This window comes from Macaca nemestrina, chromosome 3 (assembly GCF_043159975.1).
Source record: "Macaca nemestrina isolate mMacNem1 chromosome 3, mMacNem.hap1, whole genome shotgun sequence".
Taxonomy (NCBI): Eukaryota; Metazoa; Chordata; class Mammalia; order Primates; family Cercopithecidae; genus Macaca; species Macaca nemestrina.
Genome location: NC_092127.1, coordinates 172,772,584 through 172,799,267, shown reverse-complemented (window position 1 = coordinate 172,799,267; position 26,684 = coordinate 172,772,584). Strand labels below are relative to the sequence as shown.

At 42.5% G+C, this 26,684-nt stretch overlaps 1 protein-coding gene across 3 annotated transcripts in view; it reads right to left on the bottom strand.

Annotated features, from left to right (window-relative positions):
* The window catches only part of LOC105487836 (coiled-coil domain containing 149), a 105,594-nt gene that overhangs the window by 56,177 nt on the left and 22,733 nt on the right, over positions 1-26,684 (bottom strand). For all 3 annotated transcript variants that reach the window (XM_011751461.2, XM_011751462.2, XM_011751463.3), the window contains exons 2-3: positions 12,972-13,133; positions 10,187-10,225 (exon numbers count right to left, since the gene is read on the bottom strand). In XM_011751461.2, the coding sequence (XP_011749763.2) occupies positions 10,187-10,225; positions 12,972-13,133 (201 nt within the window). The remainder of the gene's footprint in view (positions 1-10,186; positions 10,226-12,971; positions 13,134-26,684) is intronic.

Sequence of the window (26,684 nt, the reverse complement as noted above, 5' to 3'; positions counted from 1 at the left end):
GTGTAATCATGGATCACATTTGGCAATGACCATGATGTTAAAGGAACCTATTTTCAATGATCAAATATTTGACAGTGGTCAAATTTGACAGCCCTAAATCTTTCAGATTTGGGAGAAAAGCTTCCATTCTGTACCATTTCTCTCCCTGCTATCAGAAATGAGAAGATGGACATGAAGGGAATCACGATACACCACCCTGAATGATGCCACTTTGGCATAAGTCTTTTGAGCTAAAGGCAACTGAGAATCAACAAATGCAGGAAGAGTTCTCTACACTCCCTTCTCTGCCTAAAAGCAGGCATACATTTCCCTTTGAGAAGGTGTTCCCCACTCCAGTACCAGGAAGAAAAGAGAGACTCCTATCACCAGAGACAGTCAGAACCAAGATGAATCTTGATAGATAATAGTGTTTTGTGATGCTAATTGTCTCAAAATGAAGTCACTGATGACAAGTGACAGTGAAACTGTTGACCCCTCAAAGTGATAAACATATGTATAATGGACTGAGGTGATGATTCCTGCTGCGGCTAGGCACCCTGAGACCTGACGAGAAACTGAAGTCACGTGGCAGCTGAGATAGTGAGTGTGTACACTCTGTGGAGGGCCGTGAAAACAGCAAAGCAACTGACCATGGAGAAGCATCTGTAGAACTTCTGTCTGTGATAACTCTGAGGCCGCCTCTGGACACCAGGAGTGGCCACCAGAAGTTCTGCCCAAAAAGAGCAGTCACCCCCTGCTGGTCAGCAATTTTAGAAGATTCCAGCCCTCTCTAGTTTGTCTGTGGATGTGCGGTTCTGCCCAGCTACTCGCTGTGGTTTGTCCCCCTCTCTCTCATCACTGCCTATGCACTGAATATACTTACGTGATTGCTAGTGTGTGAAAGCCTCACAACACAAATCGTGAATTTGAAAACATTTAGTTGGCCACTGATTCATTGTGAAACCTCTTGGCCCCTGCTGGAGTTAACATAACTAGGCTGATTCAAACCTGATACAATATTCTTCATAAACAAATCTTACTAAAATAACCCTTATCTTCCATTAATTTCTCCCATATATTTCCTGGTTGCTTTCCCACAATTCGTCATCACTCAAAGCCCAAATTCCCTTTCCTTTGTTAAAACGGCACATAAGCCCCGGAGCCTAACTGCTTCCTGAGTTTTATTTTTTTCTGTGAATTTCCATTGCATGTAAAATGTTAATAAAATTGTATGCTGTTTTTCTCCTGTTAATTTGTCTTCTGTCATTTAAGTTTGCAGGCCCCAGTCACTGAACCTAAGAGGAGAAAGGAAAACTTTTATTTCTCCCACAGACAAAACAAAAAACAAAGTGATAAAAGTTTAAGAGAGGCTGGGGGCAGTGGCTCAGGCCTGTAATCCCAGCACTTTGGGAGGCTGAGGCAGGAGGATCGCCTGAGGTCAGAAGTTCGAGACCAGCCTGACCAAAAGGGCAAAATCCCATTTCTATTAAAAATACAAAAATTAGCGAGGCGTGGTAATACGCAACTGTAGTCCCAGTAGTCCCAGCTACTCGGGAGGCTGAGGCAGGAGAATTGCTTGAACCCAGAGGTGGAGGTTGCGTGAGCCAAGATCACACCACTGCACTCCAGCCTGGGTGACAGAGCGAGACTTCATCTCAAAAAACAAAACAAAACAAAACAAAAACAAAAAACCTTAAGAAAAAACTTTTAACCTTGTGTTATTCCAGACACTGGAAATAGGAATCAAAGGGGTAGGCCACATGTTTTTACCTGGTCCTTAAATATTTCAGACCAGTAGCCAAGAGAGGAAAAGACCAATATTCCAGGAACAGTAAGGCAAGTTGAAAGTGCCTTTGCAAAATTACGACAGTAAGAGAAATCTGACATGGCTTCTAACCTCACAGGCTGGCTGTCTTCACTTATTCTCCAGTGTAGAAAGTAGAAAAGTTCCTCTTCAAAGCTCGTCTTGGTTTAAAAATAAAATAGTAGACACTAGGAATAATAGTTCCTTACTCTAAAGCCTCCTATCAACTATTAGTTCTTACACTTTAGCCCAGGCATGTCTGGACAGGCCCAGGCTAGTCTTAGCTCATAGCTTATGCCCCTTCCTTATTTAGAAATGTTATTGCTTCCTTATACCTTTCATAAGCAACTTCTTCTCCTTCTTTCTTCTTCCCTGCACTTACCTATTTAAGAAAGTTTTAGGCTATTAGCAAATCAGGTATCAGTTTAAGATTGTGAGGTTCAGCTCCAGCCAATGGATGCAGGACACAGCAGTAAGGATGACCTAAATCGTAAGGGATAAATATGTCTGCTTTTTCTTTGTTCAGGTGTGCTCTCGCCATTGTTCCATCTGCTATTGAGCACCCTTTCTGCAGAAAGTAAAGATTGCCTTGCTGAGAGATCTTTTGTCTCCATGCTGACTTTTCTTCATGGGGCCGATTATCTATTTCTAACAATTTTGGTATTTCTAACACCTGGCATGGGCCAGGCTAACTTTGCGAGAAATTTAGTTTATAGTTTAAATAATAGCCCTTCTCAAAAACTAAACTGCTCTTGTAAAACTAATGAAAAGCCAGCAAGTTAGAAGGCCTGAATTCTACTGAAAGGTAGGTATCATCAAATAATCACCAGCCATTATTCCAGAGATCACAACATTTGCAGTTTCCCTAATTATTCCTGCTAACAGTGCCACTATTGTAGAACCTAAGATTGGCCTTTTGAGATGTCTTTTTAGGTTTTTGCATTTCTGACAACTGGATAACCTTACTGTGACTAGCCAACCGGTCCCGTGACACTCACCCAGGAACCAACTCGGCCCAAGAAGACAGCTTCAACTCCCTGTGATTTCATCTCAGATCTGACAGCACTCCCTATTCCCTGGCCCCCTACCTGCCAAATTATCCTTGAAAACCCCTAGTCTTCAAATTTTCAAGGAGACTGATTTGAGTGATTAAAAAAAAAAAAACTCTAGTCTCCCATTCAGCTGGCCCTGCTTGAATTAAACTCTTTCTCTATTGCAATTTCCTTGTCTTGATAAATTGGCTCTATCTAGGCAGTGGGCAAAATGAACCTATCGGGCAGCCACAAAATCATCCTAAATTCTTCAGAATTTATTAAATATAGTTGATCCTTGAACAACACACGCTTGAACCACACAGATCCATTTATATGTGAATTTTTTTCAACCCAATGCAGATCAAAAATATAGTATTCACAGGATGTAAAACCCATGGATATGGAGGGCCAACTTCTTGTATCCACAGGTTCTGCAGGGCTGACTGGGGAACTCGAGTATGTGAGAATTTTGGTATACACGGGGGTCCTGGAACCAATTCCCTTTGTATACTGAGGAATGACTGTACATGTAACCTAGCCATGGAAAAGTTATTCTATACGATAATATAAAAATGAGGTATTCCAGAAAGTCTGGGTAACATACCTCTCAATCTGAAAGACATATATCAGAAGTGGAACTCAAAAATGAGAGGAAAATGAGAGAGAGAGACAGACAAGCAAGCCCTTGACCTAGGCACTTTCTCAAGAAAAGTAAGGAAAAAGAGAATGAGAAAAAGAGACCAGATTTTTGCATGGTATTAAAAAGTTTGATACTCTAGGACCCTCGTCCATCCCTTCAATATGGGAAAGTACTAGATTAAGCAAGAATACATTTAAAAAAAAGTCTGATGACACATCAAGCATTCTTGAGAGATGTGATTGATGGCAAACTTAATTGCAATTTCTACTCTGCTGCTTTAGTCTGATGGTGACTCCTGTGTTAATAGTAATAGAGTGAAACTTGCTTTGCTTAGCAAGGGGCCCCTGTTCACCGCAACTGCCAAGTGATGACCTTTGCTACAGCGACAGCTGTCTTATTTACAAAAAGAACGACCAGCCGAGAGCTTATTCGTACATATTTTTTGGCTATGCAAGGAGACCTTAGCAGCCTACTGCCACCTCGTAATCTCAAAACACACACTTGTGAATGAATGCATTTCCAGGCCCCACAGGCAAATGCTTTTGAATAGGCTTGGGAGGTTGCTATTTAAATAAATGTTTGCTTTAATCTTGGCCATTATGATTCTGCATCTGCCACTTAGTGGCTCCATTAATAGCTCCCAAGTTCTTTAGACTCACTGAGCCTAAATTTCCTCATCTATAAATTGGGGGGGGGGGTGCTTCCACCTTCCTTACAAAATGGTTTCAAGGATTGAGAGGGCTTATGGCAAGGTGCATTAGTCCTCACAATAAAGTTGCTGTTGTTATGATTTGGGAGTGCTCCTAAGGACAGGACCTGGGATTTCTTCCTAGTTTCTCTGGTGTAATGAAAAAGTCATACCATTCAAAGTGATATAAAAAGAAACATCTCAAAGCACTTGAGATCTTTGAAGGAAGTTTTAGGTTCTGAGCAACAAACCAGGACATATATACAAAGTCACTGTGATGTGCAGTCACAGGAGACTAAAATAAGCTTGACCAAGGAGACTTTTCTATGGAAATGAAAGGCTCCTTCCCATCCCACAAAGGACCACCCTATGCTCTGATTTTTCCAGGGTTGTCACCTTGGCACATGTCACTGTCTAAACAAGCCATCACGTTTTAGAGGCGAGAAAGCAACAGCTCCCTCCTGGACCAAGAGAGATACCTTTCGTGGTATGTCTGTTTGAAATCAAAAAAGGAAAAGACAAAGATCTTAAAGATGTGTTTGACTGTTTATTCAAGGAGTTTTCGTGGGGAAAATGTACCTCTGTAACCCCGAAGAATCCCATCTTATAAGAAAATTAACCCAAGATAATTTAAATTCCCCTTTGTCTGCTTTGCAGGAACTGCTTGTTTAGCAAAAGAAAAATATTTAAAGGGTCGTTGGAGATCTTTTGGTGATCTCTCACTGCAGTGCAAAGGGGCACTCTGTGTACACTTCTGCCTGAAGTCACAAGAAGAAATTTCCATTTCAATATCCCACGAGAAGCTATTAGTGCAATCACTGTTGTCTCAATTTCTCCACAGCTTCTTTAACGGATGATTTGCCATTGGAAACTGGTTGTTTTAAAAAGGATTCTGAGTTCCAAAAGAAAGCCTCAACAACTATATTTCTAGAACTACAAATGTAAAAGTTCTCATCTATCCTTTAATGTGAAGACCCAAAAAGCAAAAAACAAATATATATACACACACACATACACACACACACACACACACATATACACATATATATTGGTTGCTACGGGAAAGAAGCCTGGCTTAGCAGGTAAAAATTTCTAGCTCAATTTCTGGTTCTCTACCACTCCTAGGCAGAAGGCTTTGAATAAGACACTTAATCTTTAGACTTCCAAAATGGGCTGGACTGAATGTTGACTATGGTTTTCCCCAGCTCAAACAGTCTAGGAATCGAATATAGAAGAAAAAGCCTGAACTAGACCACCAAACTACAAGCTAGAGGGGTCTGGATTCTAGGCCTTCTCCATTAACCTGCTATGTGCCCTTGGATAAGTCACAGGAAAAATTTAAAATATCCAATACTCATTGAGCACTCTCCAACTAACAGGCAATGCACAGCACAAACACTGTCACATCAATTCCTCATAAGAGCTTTACAAACACATCTCAATATCATGTCCATTATGAACAGGAGGAAACTGAGTCTTTGAAAGGTGACATAGTTTGCCCAGTCAGCAAGTGGAAAGGTTAAACTTGAATCCATGCAATTAAATGCCAGAATCTAAACTCTTTTTATTTATTGCTAACTGCGATGCTGCCTTGTGCCTTTATGAAAGACATACCTCCCAGTGTGACCTCAGAAGAATGCTGGGAGACTGCATGCAGGCATGCATATATACATGTCTCTGAAAAATATGAAGTGTTTCAAAGACTAAGAATGTGATATTGTTTTCTATCTCACCTCCGCTTCTGAGGAGGAAGCAGAAAAGGAGATGAGAGCTGACGAGAGGCCTGGGCTCCTGGGTCCTGCTGTGGCTATTCCTGGGGCCCAGTGGCACTTCTGTCTCCCACGGGGAATGCTTAACCAACTCTTCCCATAATCTATGAGCCGGAACCTGTCTTTGGAGCAAGCTACTTTGAGCGGCAACTGCAACCAAAAGAGTCCCAACAAGGGCAGTGTGTCCTGTTGACAGCCAGGAGCTGTGCTGGACAGAATCAACCTGCTAACATACAATTGTTTAAAAAAGAGATGACAAGGAGGAGCAGCAGGTGAGAAACATTGATGGATGCTGACCTCGTGCCAGGCACTGTGTTGAGGCCTCTACTTGCACTGTCTCATTTGATCCTGACAGCCACACTATGCATTGGGTACCATATTTATCCCCATTTTATGGATGAGAAAGTTGAGACTCAAGACACTCAAAGGAGCCTTCCCAAAGTCTCACAATTAGTTTAGTGGGCATCATTGCTAACTTCTAATAGCCCTTCCATCCCAAGTGACGAATCAAAGCCGATGAGTGAACAGCAGCCCCCTGGTGCGTGTTACTAGACCAGGAATGGGAGCAAGTCCTACACTGGCCCAGCCAGACTGCAGAGGAGGACTTATTTTCCATGGCTGCATTTTCTGCTTCTCCTGAGGGGAACCAGACACAGAAGGAAGCTGATACTAAATGTAAGAGGAAGCTGACGAGTTAAAATCGGCAAAATGGTAGAGTTGTCAGTTAAAATACAGAATGTCCAGCTAAATTTGAATTTTAGATAAACAATGAATAATAATTTAATATAAGCCTATCCCCAAAATCACACAGAACATACTTTTGTACTTAAAAAGAGTACAATTTTCTACATTCCTATCTGAAATTCAAATGTACCGGGTGCCCTGTATTTTTACTTGCTAAATTTGGCACAGTGGAGAGAATGAGTACATGACAACTTCATGAAGCCATAAACCATCAAGTACTTAAAGCCCACACTACCGCTGAACTTCTGGCTAGGTAAGGTAATTAATTCGTTTATTGTTCAAGCAGTTTAGAATTTCTGTCACTTGCACCCCAAAGCATCCTATCTCATGCAGCAGTCACTGGTTCCAACCCACGCAGGAAGGTGGTAGAGCCCAAGCTCCCACCACCACACTCAGTCCTAAAGGGACAGAAACTTAATGCCATATGAAAAGCTACAAAGCCAACGTTTAGGATGTTGAACTTATATTTTTAGAGCTGTAAGAATGCAGCTTAACAGACTTACTGGGATTCATCAGATTCTCTTCAGGTGATATAAATTTTTTATTATAAAGTTATGGAATATGAATTCCCCTAAAACTATAAAACTCCTTCATGAATACTAACAAACTCTAAAATAGCAGCAAAGGTGCTGCTTATAACCACCGAAACCTTAAAACCCAAAACACCTGGCAATTTAGGATTAAGAACTCCAATTTTTAAACATTAAAGATAAATTTCTACATTTTGTTTAGAAAAAAAAGTCAATGAGCATCACAGAAAAATGTGACTTTAGATCAAACCTGGAGCATTATAAAATAATCCATAAGATAGAGAGGGAGTGTATAAGCACACTGAATGAACGAATGAATGGGTAACCGTAGAACTGAGCTGATCTCTGAGGCTAAATGTGTGTGTGTTGGACATACTGTTCACCAGCACAAAAAAGTTTCAAGGTAATGACTCCACAGAATTAAGGAATATACATGTGGTGCTGGTACACCATCAATGAGCAGAAGCAGGATGCTGGGTTAGTCGTGACAGCTGGGAAGAGAGCAAATCATTCCTGGGTTGCTATCCGCATCCACCCATTTCAAAGTCCTGCTCAGGCACAGAGGCTTCCCTATAATGGGAAACACACAGCATTAACATCACCATGATCTGGACTCTCTTCAAGTCCATAAAAAGTTGCCATTTAGGGTATGTCGGTACAGAACAACTATAAAGTTAAGGAAAGTTCTAACAAAAGTATATATGAAAATAGCTTGCTCTCTCATTCTCTCTCTCTCTTTCTCATAAATACATGTATAAGAAAGAGTGACTCAGTGGTTCCAACCCAGGCAGAAAGCCTGCAGAGGCCAAGCTCCCACCACCACACTCTCAATCCTAAAGGGATAGAAACTTAATGCAATTTGAAATGCTACAAAGCCAATGTGTAGGTCATTGAACTTGCGTTTTTAGAGTTGTAAGAATGCAGCTTAACAGACTTACTGGAATTCATCAGATTCTCCTTAGTCAATGTAAATTTTTGAATTATAAAGCCACAGAACATATCTATCTATGAGAGAGAGAGACCAAGTTAATCTATAAATTTAACAAAACCCCTATCAAAATACCAGTAGGATTTGTGTGGGAAGGATCAGAGGAGAACTTGATAAAATGTTTCTAGGTTTTATCTGAGAAAAGTAACAAATAAGAAACCTTTAAAAAGGAAGAGCAAAGCGAAGAAGGTTAGCCCAAAAAGATATCAGAAGTATTATAAAGCAAAACAATAAGAATAATGTGGTAGAACCACAGGACTTTTCAGGGAGATCAAAGGAACAGAACATAGAGTTAAGAAGAAGATCCACATATATATAAGGATTTGATGATAAAAATGTGCATCTAAAACCATTGGTTTGGTCAATAAACAGTGTTGGCCACGGTGCAGGAGAAAAGAAAGTAAAGGCATGTGAATTTTAATGGAAGACGGCTTTTAAGAGTGTGAAGTGGCAGAACCTAAACAGAACAGTATGCACCCACAGAATGGCATGCACCCACCAAATATTATGTATCTACCAAATGGTATACACCCGCTAAACATTATGTGCCCACAGAATGGCATTTACCCACCAAATGGTATCACCCACTGAATGTTATGCACCCACAGAACGGTATGCAACTACCAAATGGTATGCACCCACAGAAGAGCATGTACCCACAGAATGACATGCACCCACTGAATGGTATGCACCTACTGGACCATATGCATCCACTGAACAGTATGCACCCACAGAATGATATGCACCCACTGAACGGTATGCACCTGCAGAATGGTATGCACCCACTGAATGGTATGCACCTACTGGACCATATGCATCTACTGAACAGTATAGACCCACAGAACAGTATGCATCCACAGAATGGTATGCACCCACTGAATGGTATGCACCTGCAGAATGGTATGTACCCACTGAACAGTATGCACCCACTGAATGGTATGCACCCTCAGAATGGTATGCACCCACTGAACAGTATGCATCCACCAAATGGTATGTACCCACAAAATAGCACACACCCACAAAATGGTATGTACCCACAAAACAGCACATACCCACCAAATGGTATGTACCCACAGAACAGCAGGAACCCACAGAATGGTATGCACCCACAGAATGGTATGCACCCACACAACAGTATGCACTCACCAAATGGTATGTACCCATAGAAGAGTATATAGCCACAGAATGATATGCACCTACCAAGTGGTATGTGTCCACCAAATGGTATGCACCCACTGAACAGCAGGCACCCACCAAATGGTAATCACCCACAGAACAGCATGCACCCACCAAATTGTCTGCACCCACAGAACAGCTTGCACCCACAGAATGGGATGTACCCACCGAATGGTATGTGTCCACTCAACAGTATACATCCACAGAACGGTCTGTACCCACAGAATGGTATGCAGCCACAGAACACTATGCACCCACCAAATGGTATGCACCCATAGAAGAGTATATAGCCACAGAATGATATGCACCTACCAAGTTGTATGTGTCCACTGAATGGTATGCACCCACTGAACAGTATGTACCCACTGAACAGTATGCACCCAGCAAATGGTATGTACCCATAGAAGAGTATACAGCCACACAATGATATGTACCTACCAAGTGGTACGTGTCCACTGAATGGTATGCACCCACTGAACAGTGTGTATCCACTGAACAGTATGCACCCACCAAATGGTATATGCCCGCATGTACCCACTGAACAGTAGGTAGCTCAAGTCCTGTAACCATGTGCCCTCAACTCTATTTCCCATCAGGATTCCCAACAAGAAGGGGAATGCAGTCAACTGGTGTACCTCCCCCATCCAGACTTCACTGGGTTTCCTTCACTCCACTCCCAATTTCTCTTTGCAGTTGGAATCTCTACCCACTCCTCCCAATAACAGAAAGAATTCCAGGAAATTAAAGGAAGTTCTTTACATTATGACATTCCCTGATCCTCCCAATTGCTGCAAGTTATCAGTAAAACAATCTGAGATCAGAAATAAGTCTTACCTGTTTCCTTTTTTCAGGAGGAAGTGATGGATCTCCATCCTACAAAGAAACACATGCTACATTTTACTCTGTAAAAAAATATAGATGTACTTAGAAACAAGAAGTTGAACTAAATGATGAACCTAAATGTAGATTCTCCCCACCCTCCCCACCCTGCAGCCAGTAATGTGCTGAAGCAAGCTCAAATATACTTTAAAAAAATAACTACAAACTGAACCAGAGTTATTTTGGAAAAACCTCTAGAGAATCAATCCCATTAGGACCAAATCTATATATTTTCTAAAATTATTTGAATAAAAAAACTGGATTTGTCAAAATTATTTTTGATCAGAGCCTAAACTGAAATAGTATTTCATTTGGTTTGAGTTCCTCTTTTAAATAGTTAGAACCAAAGAACAGTGATGGGGACGCACATACACACATAGAGAGAGAGGAAAAGAGAGAGAAAGAGAGAGAGTTTTCTCTATGGGCAGAACGATCAATGTTGGGAGGGACAGTACTTGCTCAAAGTTAAGAAGACATTGAGAACTTCTAGTCCTATTAGATTTTTTTTTTTTTTTTTTTTTTTTTGGCCTTAAAAGGATTCAGGCCGGGTGTGGTGGCTCACACCTGTAATCTCAGCACTTTGGGGGGCCAAGGTGGGCAGATCACCTGAGGTCAGGAGTTCGAGACCAGCTGGGCTAACATGCTGAAACATGTCTCTACTAAAAAATAAATACAAAAATTAGCCAGACATGGTGGCGGGTGCCTGTAATCCCAGCTACTAGGGAGGTTGAGGCAGGAGAATTGCTTGAACCCAGGAGGCAGAGGTTGCAGCGAGCAGAGATTACACCACTGCACTCTAGCCTGGGCAACAGAGTGAGACTCTGTCTCTGAAAAAAAAAAAAAAAAAGGATTCAATTCCTCTCCCTTTTGTGCCTTATCAGGGAAGACGAATATCTCAGGTGAATAAGCGAATGCTCCTTAAATGAGCACTCTAATATCTGATGCTGTCCACATATAAGTCAACATGATTTTAACCTGAGGAATCTATTCTATTCTATTTCTACTCCAGCGCTGTTTAATAATGCCAGCGCAGATAGTTAAATGTCAGTAATAGTGTCCCACTTAAAAAAGAGATTGCCTCAAAAGCAGCAAGAATGAAAACTAGTATTATGCAGCTGGCATTCTCCATTTCAGTATCATTTGCACCTTAAAAGTTTTGCCATATAAAAACCTAGAGAAAATAAAAAAGCCCAGGATACGAGAAAAGTTACAAAAAGTATGGCTATGTCCATACTGTGTATTACCATGCAAGTGTTTAAAAGACTGAGTTAAAGGCCAGGCGCAGTGGCTCACGCCTGTAATCCCAGCACTTTGGGAGGGTGAGGCGGGCAGATCACGAGGTCAGGAGATCCAGACCATCCTGGCTAACACGGTGAAACTCTGTCTCTACTAAAAATACAAAAAATTAGCCGAGCGTGGTGGCAGGCGCCTGTAGTCCCAGCTACTCGGGAGGCTGAGACAAAAGAACAGCATGAACCCGGAAGGCGGAGCTTGCAGTGAGCGGACATCGCACCACTCCACCCCAGCCTGGGTGACAGAGCGAGATTCCGTCTCAAAAAAAAAAGACTGAGTTAAATCTGTATGCCTAGAAATCTGGATGATTCAAATCTGGATGAGTTAGATCTGTAGGCCTAGAAAGATGTCCAAAATAAAGTGCTGAGGGAAAACAGCATGTTTTATTATTTTTAAAAATAAATTTGGAATTTATTTTATTTCTCCATGAATTTTTTTTTTTTTTTTTTTTTTTTGAGAACAGTTCTCACTATGTTGCTCAGCTTGGCCTCAAACTCCTGGGCTCAAGCAATCCTCTCATCTCAGCCTCTCAAAGTAGTTGGGATTACAGGTGTGTCACTGCATCTGGCCTAATATAACTCTCTGGAAGGATGGCAATGCTCTCTATATACACTGCCCAATACAGCAGCCATCAGTCACCTGAGCCCATGAAATGTGACATTGAGACTGAGGAATGGAGTCTCTTATTTTATTTAATTCTAATTAATTTAAAACTAAGTAGCCACCTGTAGCTAGTGGCCTCTGTATTACTGTAGACTTATGAATCCTCTTTTTGAAGAACTCTATATAATCAAATTAACAAATAAACAGCCACACATACAGTAGTCCCCACTTCTCCTCAGTTTCAGGTACCTGAGGTCAACCATGGTCCAAACATGTTAAATGGAAAACTTCAAAAATAAATAATTTATAAATTTTAAATTGCATGCTGTTCTGAGTCGTGTGGTGAAATCTTGCACCATTCCCCTCCATCCCACCTAGGATGTGAATCACCCCTTCATCCAGGGTATCCACGATGTCTATGTGGCCCACTCGCTAGTCACTTAGGAGCTGATTTGGCTATCAGATTAAAAAAACAACAGCATATATAGGGTTTCATACTATCTGTGGTTTCAGGCATCCACTGAGGGTCTTGAAACATGCCTCCCTTGGATAAGTTGGGGAGCCTACTGCAAACACACACGTATATGTTCACAGATGCCAGAGCAAGAAGCATATACATACACACATACACACACACACACAGAGAGAGAGAGAGAGAGAGAGAGATTAACTTGCGAGTGGGACTGGGTTGTGGAGGAAATAGAGGTGGTGACTTTTACTTCTAAATTCTTCCACTTTGAACTGTTTACATTTAACCATTTCTAAAGAAACAGCATGTGAAAATCTCTTTATATCTTAATTCAGGGAATAGGAAAGTGGCTGAACAGGGCAGCCTAACACTTACGATCATCTCTCGGTACTTCTTCTTCAGTGACTGGTGGCGCTCCCGGAGCTGATTGGCCATGAGTTTGTACTGGTCTCTTTCCTGTTGACAGGTGTCCAGCTCCTTGGAGAGGATCAGCAGGGCTTCCTTCTTGCTCTCCAGCTTCCTCTTACACACCAGGTACTACAAAGCAAAAAATCCAGGCAACAGGTTAAAAACATCCATGGGCCTCCATTTAACACACAACGTACCTCACACACCCTGTGGAGAATTTTTGCCATTCTCATTTTTAGAGCTCATATGCCCAGAGAGATATTTTTCAGCAAATGACATGTACGTAAAGGCTTCGACAGTGCTAACATACAGTGCCCTCACGACAGAACCTAAACCTTGGACAGTAAGTCAAAAACCAGAACGTTTCAAAAAGTTCCATAAACGGGTAAACAGGTAGACAACTGGACCCCAATTTTGTTTATAAAGGATTTATATATCCAGGTAAGATTATGTACAATTTTATTAAGATATTTAATACAACTTTTATTAAAATGTTACTAACGATAATCTCTTGGTAGTCAAATTATTTACCCAGGTTTTAAAACTTTTCTTGATGCTTTTCTGTGTTTTCTAAGTTTCCAGAGTAAACCTATATGGTTTTTTGTTTGTTTGCTTGTTTGTTTGTTTTTTGAGATGGGAGTCTTGCTCTGTCATCCAGGCTGGAGTGCAGTGACATGATCTCGGCTCACTGCAACCTCCACCTCCTGGGTTCAAGCAATTCTCCCACCTCAGCCTCCCAAGTAGCTGGGACCACAGATGCGTACCCACCATGCCCGGCTAATTTTTGTATTTTTAGTAGAGACAGCCAGGCTCTGTTGGCCAGGCTGGTCTTGAATTCCTAACCTCAGATGATCTGCCCACCTTGGCCTTACAAAATACTGGGATTACAGGCGTGAGCCACCACGCCTGGTCCATATAGTTTTTCTTGTAAAAAAAAAAAAAAAAAGCCCAAAAAAGTTAGTAAAAATAATTGAATTGAACCATAAATCATTGCAATAGATTGCAACTGCCCACCAAACCCATCAGCTATTTTCTCACTTGCAAATTTGTCCACTAACGTGGCCCTGATGTGTTTAACTTTTCCTGTGATTCAAATGCAGGCACTCCCCATCCAGAGACCAATCTTAGGAGCTAAGCATTTTAGCTACATTTTGAATTCCCCCAAAACAGTTGAGTACACCTGGTTGGAACTCTTGCCTCAGAGTGATGTGGCATCCTTCCTTCTGCTCACTCTCCTGCACCGCAAGCCACCCTCACCTAAGTCTGACCCACCATACTGGCCAGCGTGGGCCTGAATAGGACACTTCACTTTTTATTGGATATATTGCACCATCTGGTATTATTCACATATGTGAAATGTGGCACTAAATACCTTTTGAATTTGCCCCGTAAAAGACCAAATTCAGAGCATTCATGAAAACAATTTATAGTTTCATTATACACTCTGACATGAGTACTTTGTCATTATGGACGCTCACACAAAGCGGAGCGAGAATCAGCACTCCCATTCCACTAGAGTCAATGCTCTTTTATGGACAAAAAGCATTACTCATATATAGTGCTTGCTCGGAACTGACTTTGTTAAGTTCAATTTCAAATAAATGAAAGAGGGAAAAAGAGAGTTTTGTACATTTGCACAATTTTTTTTTCCTTAAAAAAAAAAAAGAGTAATTGCTTAGCTTCAAAAACAAAGGGGAAAGAAAAGGCAATTCTGAGACGGATTTGAGTTCTAAAAAAGGACACTTCCACCTTGGATGAATTTTATTTCTGGCAGTAATGAGGTTGGAATCCTGCCTTAAAATGTCCTGGATTTTGAGACGTTGACATCGTCTTCATGGAGGCAAAATGGTTCTGTTGTCACAGTGATTTCTCAAGAGTAAAATCCCCAATGAGTAAATATCAGAGGAGAGTGGCTCAGAAACCCAAACTGCAGTGTCCTCAGGGATGTATTGAGATTTCACAGGAAAAACACCATTTACACACAATGTAACACATCTGCCCTTGTTCCTCCAGTTCTTTTCCCGTAATCAGCACCCTTGGTTGTCAGCACTGCGAGTATCGGTGACCCAGAGACAGTCACCTTTATCCCTTCAATTTATCAGATTCAAACCTGAGGCCCCAGAGACACTCTTGCCTTCCAATTTAGGGGACAAAAATCCTCACGCACGGAGACACTGGAAGCTGCAGTAGGTAAGCTCCGCGGGAACACCCCGCCTATTGAAGGGTAACAGGTAAGGGCCACTGCTGACTGTCAAAGTGGAAATTCAAGTTCCTTGACCTTGAACAGTCCCTGTTGGGGTCTAAGAGAAAAGCTATTTCACTCACAAAGCACGGTCCAGATAAGGCCATGAAAGCCGAGAAGGGCAGTAAAATGCCTCCCTTGCTTCTGGGTCTGAAGTGCCTGGTAGAAAACAGGCACAGAGGCCTCTGCTGAGACCCACTGGCCTGGGATTTGAAGAGCAAAAGTTCTATAGGTCCCAACAATTTTACTCCATGTTATTTATTTTTATCAGCAGGACAAACCTGAGGCTGAAGCCTCATTTGTAAAGAGGCTCGAAGCAGAGCTCTGGCTGAAGGTGAGACACCTCCCCTGTAGTTCTGCCGCACCCTGGCACGACAGTCTTTGGCATCTATAAGGAATCCTAGACTCCTTGCCAGGCACGGTGGCTCACACCTGTAATCGCAGCACTTTAGGAGGCCGAGGTGGACAGAATACCTGAGGGCAGGAGCTCAAGACCAGCCTGGCCAAGACGGCGAAACCCCCTCTCTACTGAAAATACAAAATTAGCTGAGTGTGGTGGCGGGTGCCTGTAGTCCCAGGCTATTCAGGAGGCTGAGGCAGGAGAATCACTTGAACCCGGGAGACAGAGGTCGCAGTGAGCCGAGATCACACCATTGCACTCCAGCTGGGCAAAAAGAGTGAAACTCTGTCTCAAAAAAAAAAAAAAAAAAAAAATTAGCTGGGCATGGTGGCAGGTGCCTGTAATCCTGGCTACTTGGGAGGCTGAAGCAGGATAATCACTTGAACTCGGGAGATGGAGGTTGCAGTGAGCCAAGATCATGCCACTGCACTGCAGCCTGGGTGATAGCATGAGACTCCATCTCAAAAAAAAAAAAAAAAAAAAAAGAAAAAGAAAAAGAAAAAAGAAAAAAAAAGAAAAAGAAAAAGAAAACACTGCTCTCTATCACCTGGGATGCTTGTTAAAATGCAGATTCCTGGGCTCCAGCCCAGGCCCACTAAATCAGAATCTCTGGTGCCTGGCTCAGGAATCTGCATTCTTAGCCCATGGTTCAGATGATTCTCATCCAGTCCATACTTTAAAAACTCAGGCTCTGGAAGCCTCAAGCTGCACAGTATCTCAAAAGTTAGAACCAACTACAATGGTCTGGAGGGACTGAGGGGCCACAGTTAGCTCACGAGTTCAGGGGTGAGGAACACTCTCAGAGCCATTCCGATGAGAGTCTGTGCCACCTTTTGTAGCTTTTGGGATTCTAGACAAGTACAAACATGGACTGCATTTTACTGCCTCTAGCCAAAAATCTTATGCAGTCATGTAGCACATAACAACACTTTAGTCAATGGCACACTGCATATATGATAGTGGTCCTACCATAGAAAGGTGGCGGTACCTTTTCTATGTTTAGATACATTTAGATACACAAATACATATCATTGTGTTACAAGTGCATTGTATTCAGTACAGGAACGTGCTATATACGTTTGCAGGCTGGGAGCAACAGGCTGTACCACACAGGCTAGGCGTGTAGTCGGCTGTGCCATCTAGGTTTGTGTAAGTACACTCTATGATGCTCACACAATGATGAAATCGCCTAGCGGCACACTTCTCAGAAGGCATCCCTGTCATTAAGAGACGCATGATTGTATATGTCATGAAAACTCTGGGAAGTGGGGATAAGGGAGTGTTGGAGAATGAGATGAAATTTCTTGGCCTCATTCTAAAAAAGTAAAAGCGTATTCCCTGTAATGACAGCTGTTAAAATGTCCCATTTCTTATCCCTGTGATTGGAAACAAACACCAAAAAAACTGGAGAGAAAAAGGTCATGAAGATCCTTCTTAGTGGGCAGCTTTGAACAACCACCAAATATAAGGCTGGGGCATTAGAAGGAACCCAAATTAGAATGGAAAACCAGACAAGCTAAGTCACTGTGCTTGGGTTGTTTAGGCTCCCAGAGGAGGATCAGTAACTATAGATAGCAGATCCAGCAATGGGCTCATCATGAACTGCAGGTACCTTGGGAAAGACATAAAACACAAGGACCAAAAGAACGCACACTCCCCGGGCCTCATTTCCACACTTGAAAGATGAGGGGGTTCCCAGGGCACTCTCCACCTTGAGGAACCCACGATTTCAACACCACTGTTGAATATCACTGGATGTGAAGAGTGCAGGGGAAAGCACAAGGTAAGGGCTCCAGTCCAGAAGGTACAACTCACTTTAAGCACCCAGAACTTGCTTTCTCTGCCTTGTCTAAGACAGAGCTGGCTCAATGATTTCCAAAGACCATCTGCGGCCAGAGTATTTCCAGAATCTCTGGACAGTCACTTGGTGGGACAGGGTGCTGGGACTGAAACTGCATTTGCAGCAGCAATTTATAATCGAGTGAGAAAACGCCAAACATCTATTGAGTCAATATTCATGGCTCTTGCTATTATTTCTAGTTCTACTTTCCTTCCAGGCATGTGGCAGGACTGTCCATCCCCACTGCTTTTGGGTAAAGCAGAAACACAGAACCTGCTTTGCCTGATAAAATGGGATTGGAAGGGATGTGAGTTGCTTCAGGAGGAAGGCACTTGAGAGAGGAGGTGAGAATTGCTGGGTTTTCTCCTCCCCTGCAGCAACAATGGTGGAAGCACAGGTCGCTATGGGGCTGCCACAGGATAACAGAGCTTGGAGGGGCAAGCACAGCAGACAACTGCCTGGAGAGCCATTTGGGTCCACAGGGAACTTTGTGTGATCCAGAAAAAAATGATTGATGTGTCAAAGTACTGAGATTTGAGGGTTTGTTACTGAAGCATAACTTAACTCATCCTGACTCACAGTGTCTATATCAAAGAACGGGACTGTCTGGGGTGGAGAGAGGTTATACTTGCCCCTGGGCTGTGTGTCCACTGAGTCGCCACACTGAGGACGAGGGTTCATGTGATCACTATTAGTAGTGCTATTGATGACAAAAAGCAAGGTTTTGTAACACACGCTTTACCTGCATAATCTCCTTTAATCCTCAGGACAATGCAATGAAGTTACTGTGCTAACATCTGCATTTTATAAATGAGGAAGTGAGGCTTAAATGAAAGTGTTTGCATAATGTGCCACGGGATTGCGAAGCCAGAATTGGAACCCAGCTCGTTTAGAGCTAAGCCTGTGGAACCCCAGCTCCTGACACACTAGACATTCTGTGTCCCACCCCCAAAAATCAGAATATTCATGGAGTTGGTTACCACATCTAGTTGGTATTCCTAGTACAAGGAAACAAAGAAAGAGACATTTTGAATTTGGCTACTTTTCTGGACCTAGAACAAATAGTAATAAAGGTTTTATTGATTCAAACAACTTTTTCTAAAACTAGTGGGTCTGCCACTTATTTCCTCAGATGCAAAGCCTGAAGGAAGATGGAAAAAAAAAATGTTTAAAAATCCACAAGCCTCACTATTCTCTCCTTTTCATGAGGGAGCCAAGTGGAAACAGTAAGGTTTCCATTCACTTCTAAGAAATGGGACAAACTAAAGGGCCTCAGAAAGGAACTAGAAGGTTCTCTTCTCAAAAGCAGTTTGATTGCAACAGGAGTTTTCTGTAAGCTATAGCTGGCCTCATTATTCAGTCAAATATTTTCTGGGTGCCTTCTATGTGCTGGGCACTGAGCTAAGTATTGGGACCCTCATGAGATAAATGATATCATTGGATTTTGATGAGGGAAGGCATGATACCTGGATAACAAAACATTATTTCCTGCTATCTGGAATCCTGAAGGTTCTGAAAACTGAAAATGTGTTTCTATCTTGTTAGTGACCTAAGCTGACGTGAGGGTGTCTGTGGCCTTTATCCCACGGAGTGTGAATATTCATGTATTTGCTGAAGAAAAATCAATGTGTTTGATCCCTGGCTGCTGCCTGAGACTCTGCTGGGGATGACATATAATACACAGTGTGTGTACTGCATTTCGTTTCAGATTCCCAAAACTCCTGCATGAGAAACACATCTGGGCTCCAGGGACTTCAGATATGGAATCTTTTATTGGAAAGTCACCCTTACAAATCTCTAGTCTCGATGATGAATGTGTGAATAAAATCAAATCTTTCTCCAACAGTAATTGCCCAAATAGCTAAGTATTCATTAGATTTCTACTTCCTCACATAGGCCAAGAAAAACTGTAAGTGCATTAAATGCAGTAAATCTTCAAGCTTCCATATGCTTACGTGCCTGTTCCCCCAGCCTCCTAACTTCCTTATCCTTTAGAGTCAGCACTGAATGCTGGAGCTGGGATAAACCTCATGGATAACCCAAGTGACTTGCCCAGTTGTAAAGAACAAGGCTTCTAACTTCCAGCATATTCCATGACAGTGTTTTCCAAATTGTGGGTCATGATACATTAGTTGCAATCCTTGTTTTCTTTAAAAAAAAAAAAAAAAAAAGATACAGAACAGAGCAGAAAATATCAGGGTGTATGCCCTGTAGTAAGGGTAATTATTGTTTCCTGAAGCTTTTCTATTTGAAAAGTCTATAGGAATAAACATACACATATGCCTATTTTCATATATTTCTTATGAGCTGACATTTTAAAAGTCTGAAAACCACTGTTCTCTAATAAGCCACTCTGGACACTTATCCATTCACTCAACAAATAACTGGTGAAAGGAACGAAGAGAGGCACAGGTGGGTGGGGGTGGGGCAGGGAGGAAAGCTTGAGAGATGATGTTCGATGTGAATTTTGAGAGGTGAGTAGGTGTAAAAGGCACCTCAATAGAGACCATTCTGTCACAGAAATCATTCACTTATTCTCTGGGATTGAGTCACAGCTCTGGGGATTTAATCCCTGCTCTGCCCACCACCTGCTGCCCCCTACGTTGAGGTTATTGTGAACTTGAAAGGAAATGTGCTATGCTAAAGGCTTTGTAAACTCAAAAAAGATTGAACACATGACTTTTAGAGCATTTAAAGCATCCAGAACACTTTCGCAGACACGCTCCCATTTGTCAGTCAACACTCCATGACAGGTGGGACAAGAACTGCTTTCCCCATTTTATGGGCAAAATAGCTGAGATTCAGAGAGGTTAGCAGCTTTCCTAGAGATAAGTAACTAACAACTGTCAGCTGAAACCAGAACTTTCCATTACACATTCCAGGTTCTTTTTACTATTCTGTATTGGCACCAGATTAGTTATAAGTGGTTCAACACATTACCTGTGTTGAGCAAAACAGTATTTTCAACAAGTCACTCCATAGAGGTAACTGCACAGCTCAGAGGAATACATTGTAACTCATTTCCAGGTCCTGTTTGGGCGAGAGGCAGCTCTCCTGGGGCCCTAAGTCGAATTCCACAGGGAATGGCTGAGGTCCGAGAGGCCACCTATAGATTTAACAGTGTCAACAACAAACTGCATGTACAACAGTGGTCCCGTAAGATTATGCGGCCATATTTTTACTGCACCTTTTCTATATTTAGATATCTTTAAATACACAAACACTTACCACTGTGTTACAATTGCCTAGAGTATTCAGTACAGGCACATGCTGTACAGGTTTGTAGCCCAGAAGTAACAAGACATACCATGTAGCCCGGGGGTGTAGCGGACTATACCATCTAGGTTTGTGTCAGTACACTCTAGGATGGTCGCACAATGATGAAACGACATAACAAAGCATTTCTCGGACATATCCCTGTCATTAAGCAATGCATGGGCACAGATAATAATAGATGGTAATAAGTAGCTGATTATCATTCACTAATAGTGGCTAACTACAGTACACTAAACGCTATAAAAGAGACACAAAACTCCCAGAAAAGAGAGAAAAGTAGTTTAGACTAATGGTTGGGAACATGGCAGAAGGAGCCGAAAATGCCTGAGTTCAAATCTTGGTTTTTGTCACTTACTAGCGACATGACCAATTACCTAGCCTCTCTGTGCCTTGGTTTTTCCATTTTTAAATGAAGATATAGCATCTTCAGAGGGTTGGTATGAGAATTAAGAGTTAGTATATGTCAAACATTTAAAACAGTGTGTTGTATGCGTGTTAATGATCATTACTACTATTGTTATCACGGAGGAGAGAGTGATCATAGCTTAGCAAAGAAGGTGCTCAAGGAGTTGGAGGACAACGTGGTATTTGAAATGGATCAGGAGGGAGAGGTAGAGGGATACATCTTGGCTGAGGATAGATGGAGTTGTGACAAGTGGCAGTGACAGGGAAAATGTTACTCCTGGCTGGGAAACAGCCACAGCAAAGCACAAAGGTGAGAGGCCAGAAGATGTGTGGTCAGAACAGTGAGCCACACCCCGGGCTAGCTGGGGTGGAGGGTGGGAGTAGAAGTGTGAGAGATAAAGTCAGAAAGACAGATGGGTGGCCAGGTCAGAAAGGGCCTGGATGTGGTGCTGAGGAGTTCAGATTGTATTCTTCCAGCAATCAGGAGCCCCGAGGGGCTCTGAATGGGGGAGTGTCATTAAGAATCATCTCAGGAAGAAACTTTCATCCTGTGGTGTAAATTATATTGGACAGTACAGTGTGGGTGGAATGTGTTGCCAAGCTTGAGAAGAGAAGAGAAAGTGATTGTGGGTCAGGACCCACTCTACAGATACACCTTTGGATCCTGCAGTTTGATCTGAGCTGTCAGTCCTACAGAGAACACACTGGCTTTGCTGTTTCTTAATGCAGTCTGTGATCATGGTGTCTAATGCAGTATTGTTACACAGGGTGCTACCCAGGCAACCAGACTCATGCATGGTTTCAGCCTCCGCTGTGACAGCTGGTGCCAGAATCACATCAGTGGGTGAGTGGGTCACATGGTTGCCCAAACACACTCCAAAGGGCCAACTTGAGCAGGGAAAAACAGGGAAATACCCCACTTTCTGGTCACTAGGAGGGGCCAAGAGACACACACTTTATTCTCCTAATGCCTCCACTTTCCCTCTTCAGTCAAGACGAAACTCTGCTGGTCAAGTTCATGTGTAGAGTAGGGACCACCGACATTCTCTCTCCTTCCCAGCTCAGGAAGGTTTCAGTTTGTTTTCAGAAGAGGGGACAGAGAAATGAAATTAGTATTTTTTTGAATATCTACTATGTGCCATGCACTCTTAGGAGTAAGAAGAAGACCTTCATTTGATTATAACAGTAACAGTAGCAGCCACTATCCAGTGAGCATTACTGTTTTCCAAACTGCTAAATGTTCTACTTGAAACATCGTATTTAATCTACATGGCCACTATGAAATAGGTTGTAAGATTAGTCCCATTTTACAGAGAAGGACACAGAACCTCAAACAGGTAAATTTATCCTTCATCACAAAGGTAGTAAGTGGAAGAGCCAGACTGTTACCTGGGTATATCAATTAGGATTCTTTGGTGTAAGCAACAGTAACTGACACTCTAACAAAGGAATATATTGGAAGGATACTGGCCCTTATAGACTTGGCAAGAGAATGCAGAACTAGACTTAGACACAGGTGGGCAGCAAGGCAAATCTGGGCAATGGAGACGGGAACCAGGAACCACCAACCACCAGGTCTTGTTGCAGGAAAGGTTGAATCAGAGGTTGCCAAATGGGATGAACTGGACTCTGTTACATTTCAATCTCTCTGTCTCTCTGTTCAAGGATGTCTCCAATAGCCTAAAGCAGATTATGGGGAGCCTTTGCCTAGGCACCTGTCCACAGTTGTTAATGTACACAGACTGTATCCAATGGTAATACCCTCCACATGGAAGTGCTATTGAGAAAAAGCAATGAATTCTGGGAAGTGAGAAAACAACAAATGTGCACCGCACCAACCTGGGGAGAATCCATGCTACTGAGTTTACTTCTCAACCTTGCTAAGGCTCCCCTTCTTGTGGTTTTTGAATAAAGATTGAAAAAGAAATGGTGATCATGTAATAATAATCCTTTTACTTTAATTAACCTCTAAGTCTCTATTAATCATACACAGAAACACAGGAGTGCATAGGAGCTGCAGGAACACTCAGGGCAAGGCTCATGTGGCTGCCCTTGGGTACACACCTACCAGCTGGAGTAAGGAAGAAACCACCTGGTATATACTAACGCCAAATATACTAGGTAATCAGTGACACGCGAATGGAATAAGCTCAGTAAAATATGCCCAGTTTTGAGTGTGAATACTAGATATCATAAAATATTTTTATTATTCTCTCAAAAATAAATTTCTCTGGAATTGCATTTCCATTACATTTTTAAAGAAGAGCTCACAACTCATTTGTCGATGTTAATTCACGCCCACACACAAACACCATGAAGGTAGCCCTGTGCTCATCATCCTAAGAGCCCAAACCATTGGCCATTGAGGGGCTTTTATCTACCCGTTTACTGTTATCTGCATTAAAGCAAATCATAATTGCTACAACAAAGATCAAAAGATCATAATAATTAAATGGCTATCTGACATACTACATTACTATTTGGGTGCTTTATAGTCAGATAAATGAGAGATGAAGGTAGCTGGGGTGTAGTGCGGGGGGGCGGGGGAGGGTAGAGGGTGGGGATGGGGTGGAGTCACCTCTCACCAAACAAAGACTCCTGTTCCTTCGAGATTTTTACTAATGGGATCAGGCTAGCTCTCATTAGCCACTGCAAGGGCATGCCTGCGAATCCAGACAGGCTTCTCAGCAGATGATAAACAGACAACGGCCAAAGGGTTCATGTTCAGGAATAATTTAGAAACTTCTCAACTGCAGACTCATTCTTTCTGCAGAGGTACCTCCACCCCGATCACCCTCTACTCATAACTGCACTCGCCTTCCCCTCTTCTCCATCCCCCATCCAGCAATACCTCACTTCCCACCCAACAAACAGCTCCAGGTGAACAGCATTCGACAATCAACCTCCTTTCCCAGCCTCTGACAAGCCACCCCTCCAGCCTGGAACCTCTGATTTGCTCTGCCCTGTGATCTCTGGCAGGGATCATCACAACAGCCTTCTGGTTTCCCTACTTGTCTAGTCCGGGTACCAGTCCTTTGGAGGATGTAAATTAGGGCTTGCCACTCTTCTTTAAAAAAAAAAAAAAAAAAAAAAAAAAAAACTCTGATGTTAAGGAGATTCGCAAACAGGAGCCTTTCAGTGTCTGGCTGCAACGCACCTCTCCGACTTCATCATCAGCTCTTCTATTCCTGCCCTCCACGTTCCCGTTCAGCCCACCTACGGCTGCCCCCACTCTCAAGCTTCTTCACCTCTCTCTTTTTCTACGCTGTCCTGCACCCTGTTCCCGAGTCCCTGTCTGGGAAGCTTCTGCCATGCCCCCAGGCAGAGTGAGAGCCATGCGGCATTGTGAGTATACTTAGAGTAGCACTCACACACCCTGTATCGCAGCACCTGCCCACCTGCCCACTTGTCTGACTGAGGCCTCTTTGCAGCCAGGGCCCATCTTATTCATCTTTGCACCTCCAGAGCCAGGTACAGCTCCTGGCCCGCAATGTGTGCTGAATACATATTTGAGAAATAAATTTCAGTTCCCACCAAGCTGAATATATACATACATATAAAGATAGATAGATTTTACATATTTTAGTCAGATAGCCATCAATTTATTATGATGCCTAAATGTCTAAATCTCATTTAGCATCATGCTTTGGGGAAAAAAGAATATCCAGTTACACAAACTGAGTGTGTATGGAGAGGATGCAGGACAGTTCCTATAGAATCATCAAAACGACATTTGTATGTTGACCTCGTTTTTATTGCTTAAAAGGACCACTTCCCTGCCATTACAGGGGTATACACTCCATTCAGCACCTTCGTTCTTAAAAGTCCTGCAGATTCACCAACCCCAGATAGGCATTCAGAACCGCCACTTGGAGATACACGTACATTTAACCTCTCCAGACACGGATTTGGGTATCTATGGAGTACAATGCTCTGTGGGGCTAGTCACATGCTGATGTTCATTTTGCTGAAGTCCTCCAGCCTGCGGCAATCCCTAAGCCCTGCAACATTAACACGCTCACATCTTGGGTGTGAGCCTTTCCTGCCCACGCCGATACTCTGTCCTCCAATTGTAAGACTCCCTGGGCATTTCCACAGCCTTTTCTAAATCTGTATTCACCTCTGTAATTTTTAGATAACATTTCAGCAATTTCAAGTCCATAGCTTAATGATTCTAATGCCATTCTCTAAGAAGGAAGACTTCTTTTTTTTTTTTATGATCTATCTTTCTCAGACTCACCATTCGCCTCTCCGGTATTACTTTTGACAGGCAAACTTTGATTATTTGAATGCCCCAGGGGATGTGCTGAAATTTAAGTGAGATTTCAGGTAATTGAAAGAGTTTATGATGTGAACTATGGTAGCTGGGGGGTATGTGAAATTCACTGACAGTCTTGGCTAACCGAAGTTTTGAATAACGAAGGTTTGCCTGAATATCTATTTCAATTCTTTCACTTCTCTTACTTCTCCTTTCCTCCCTCTCACCATCTTCTCAGTCTCTGCATTCTCCACTGACTATACACCTGTCCTTGGCAAGCCTATAAAGATGAGAAGGAAACACATGGAAAAAAGATTTTTTCTCGTTGGCCATAAACGGACTAGGAAACTCACTTGCTGAAGATAGCATCTGTTTCTAAAAATCACTGCTTGCCTAGAGTGAATTTGCTCTGTCCCCAGTGCTAGGCTGATCCGACCTTGCCTCAGGCCGAGATGCTGCCAGTGCACCTTGCAGCTCTGGTTTGTTTCAGAGATCATGTATGTATTCAGGATGAAGCACTAAAATTATCCATGCATCTGAAACCCTCTCTTTGCCATCCAGGTTGCCAGGGGCCTGAGATCTGCTGGATACGGGTGACAGGCGGCTTGCATCACCCGCCCTCACATACTGCAATTACACATTATGACATATAACTGTCACATATGGAATGTAACGATAGATTCACTGGTTACTTCATTATAGAATAGTAATTCAATTCAGTTGCAGAGGGCTTTCCTTGTGGGCTTTGTAGCAGTAGAAAGTCAGCAAAGCATGTACAATATTTTGGTCCGACTGACTTTAAAAGCTGTAAAACTGCTGTGGTTCCTTTTATCTATCTCAAGAGAAATTCTAAAAAAAAACCCTAACACCCTACTATTGATGAAGCCCAGTGCACTTTTGCTTATTATCAGCTCTTAACTTCTTAGACCTGTTCCCGAACCCTGGCAGGCCAAGGGGACCTGTAATCGTGCTTCCACTTTATAGATGAGGTACTGAGAGGGTTACAGGATGGCATCTGCAGAACTAAACTGATTCCTTGACTGTCCTTTAACAAAAGGGAAACTTAGGAGATACAGACAGGAAGGCATCATTAATAGAAGCAATGTGGCACCTGGACTTTACAATGAAATGATGTGGGTTTTGCCACTATCTCCTACCACGAGGACCACAAGAAGCCGCTCCCCCACTCTGTGCTTCAGTTTTCTTTTCTATAATGATACAAACAGCCAGCAGCATTTGGAAGCCTACTCAGTCCTAAC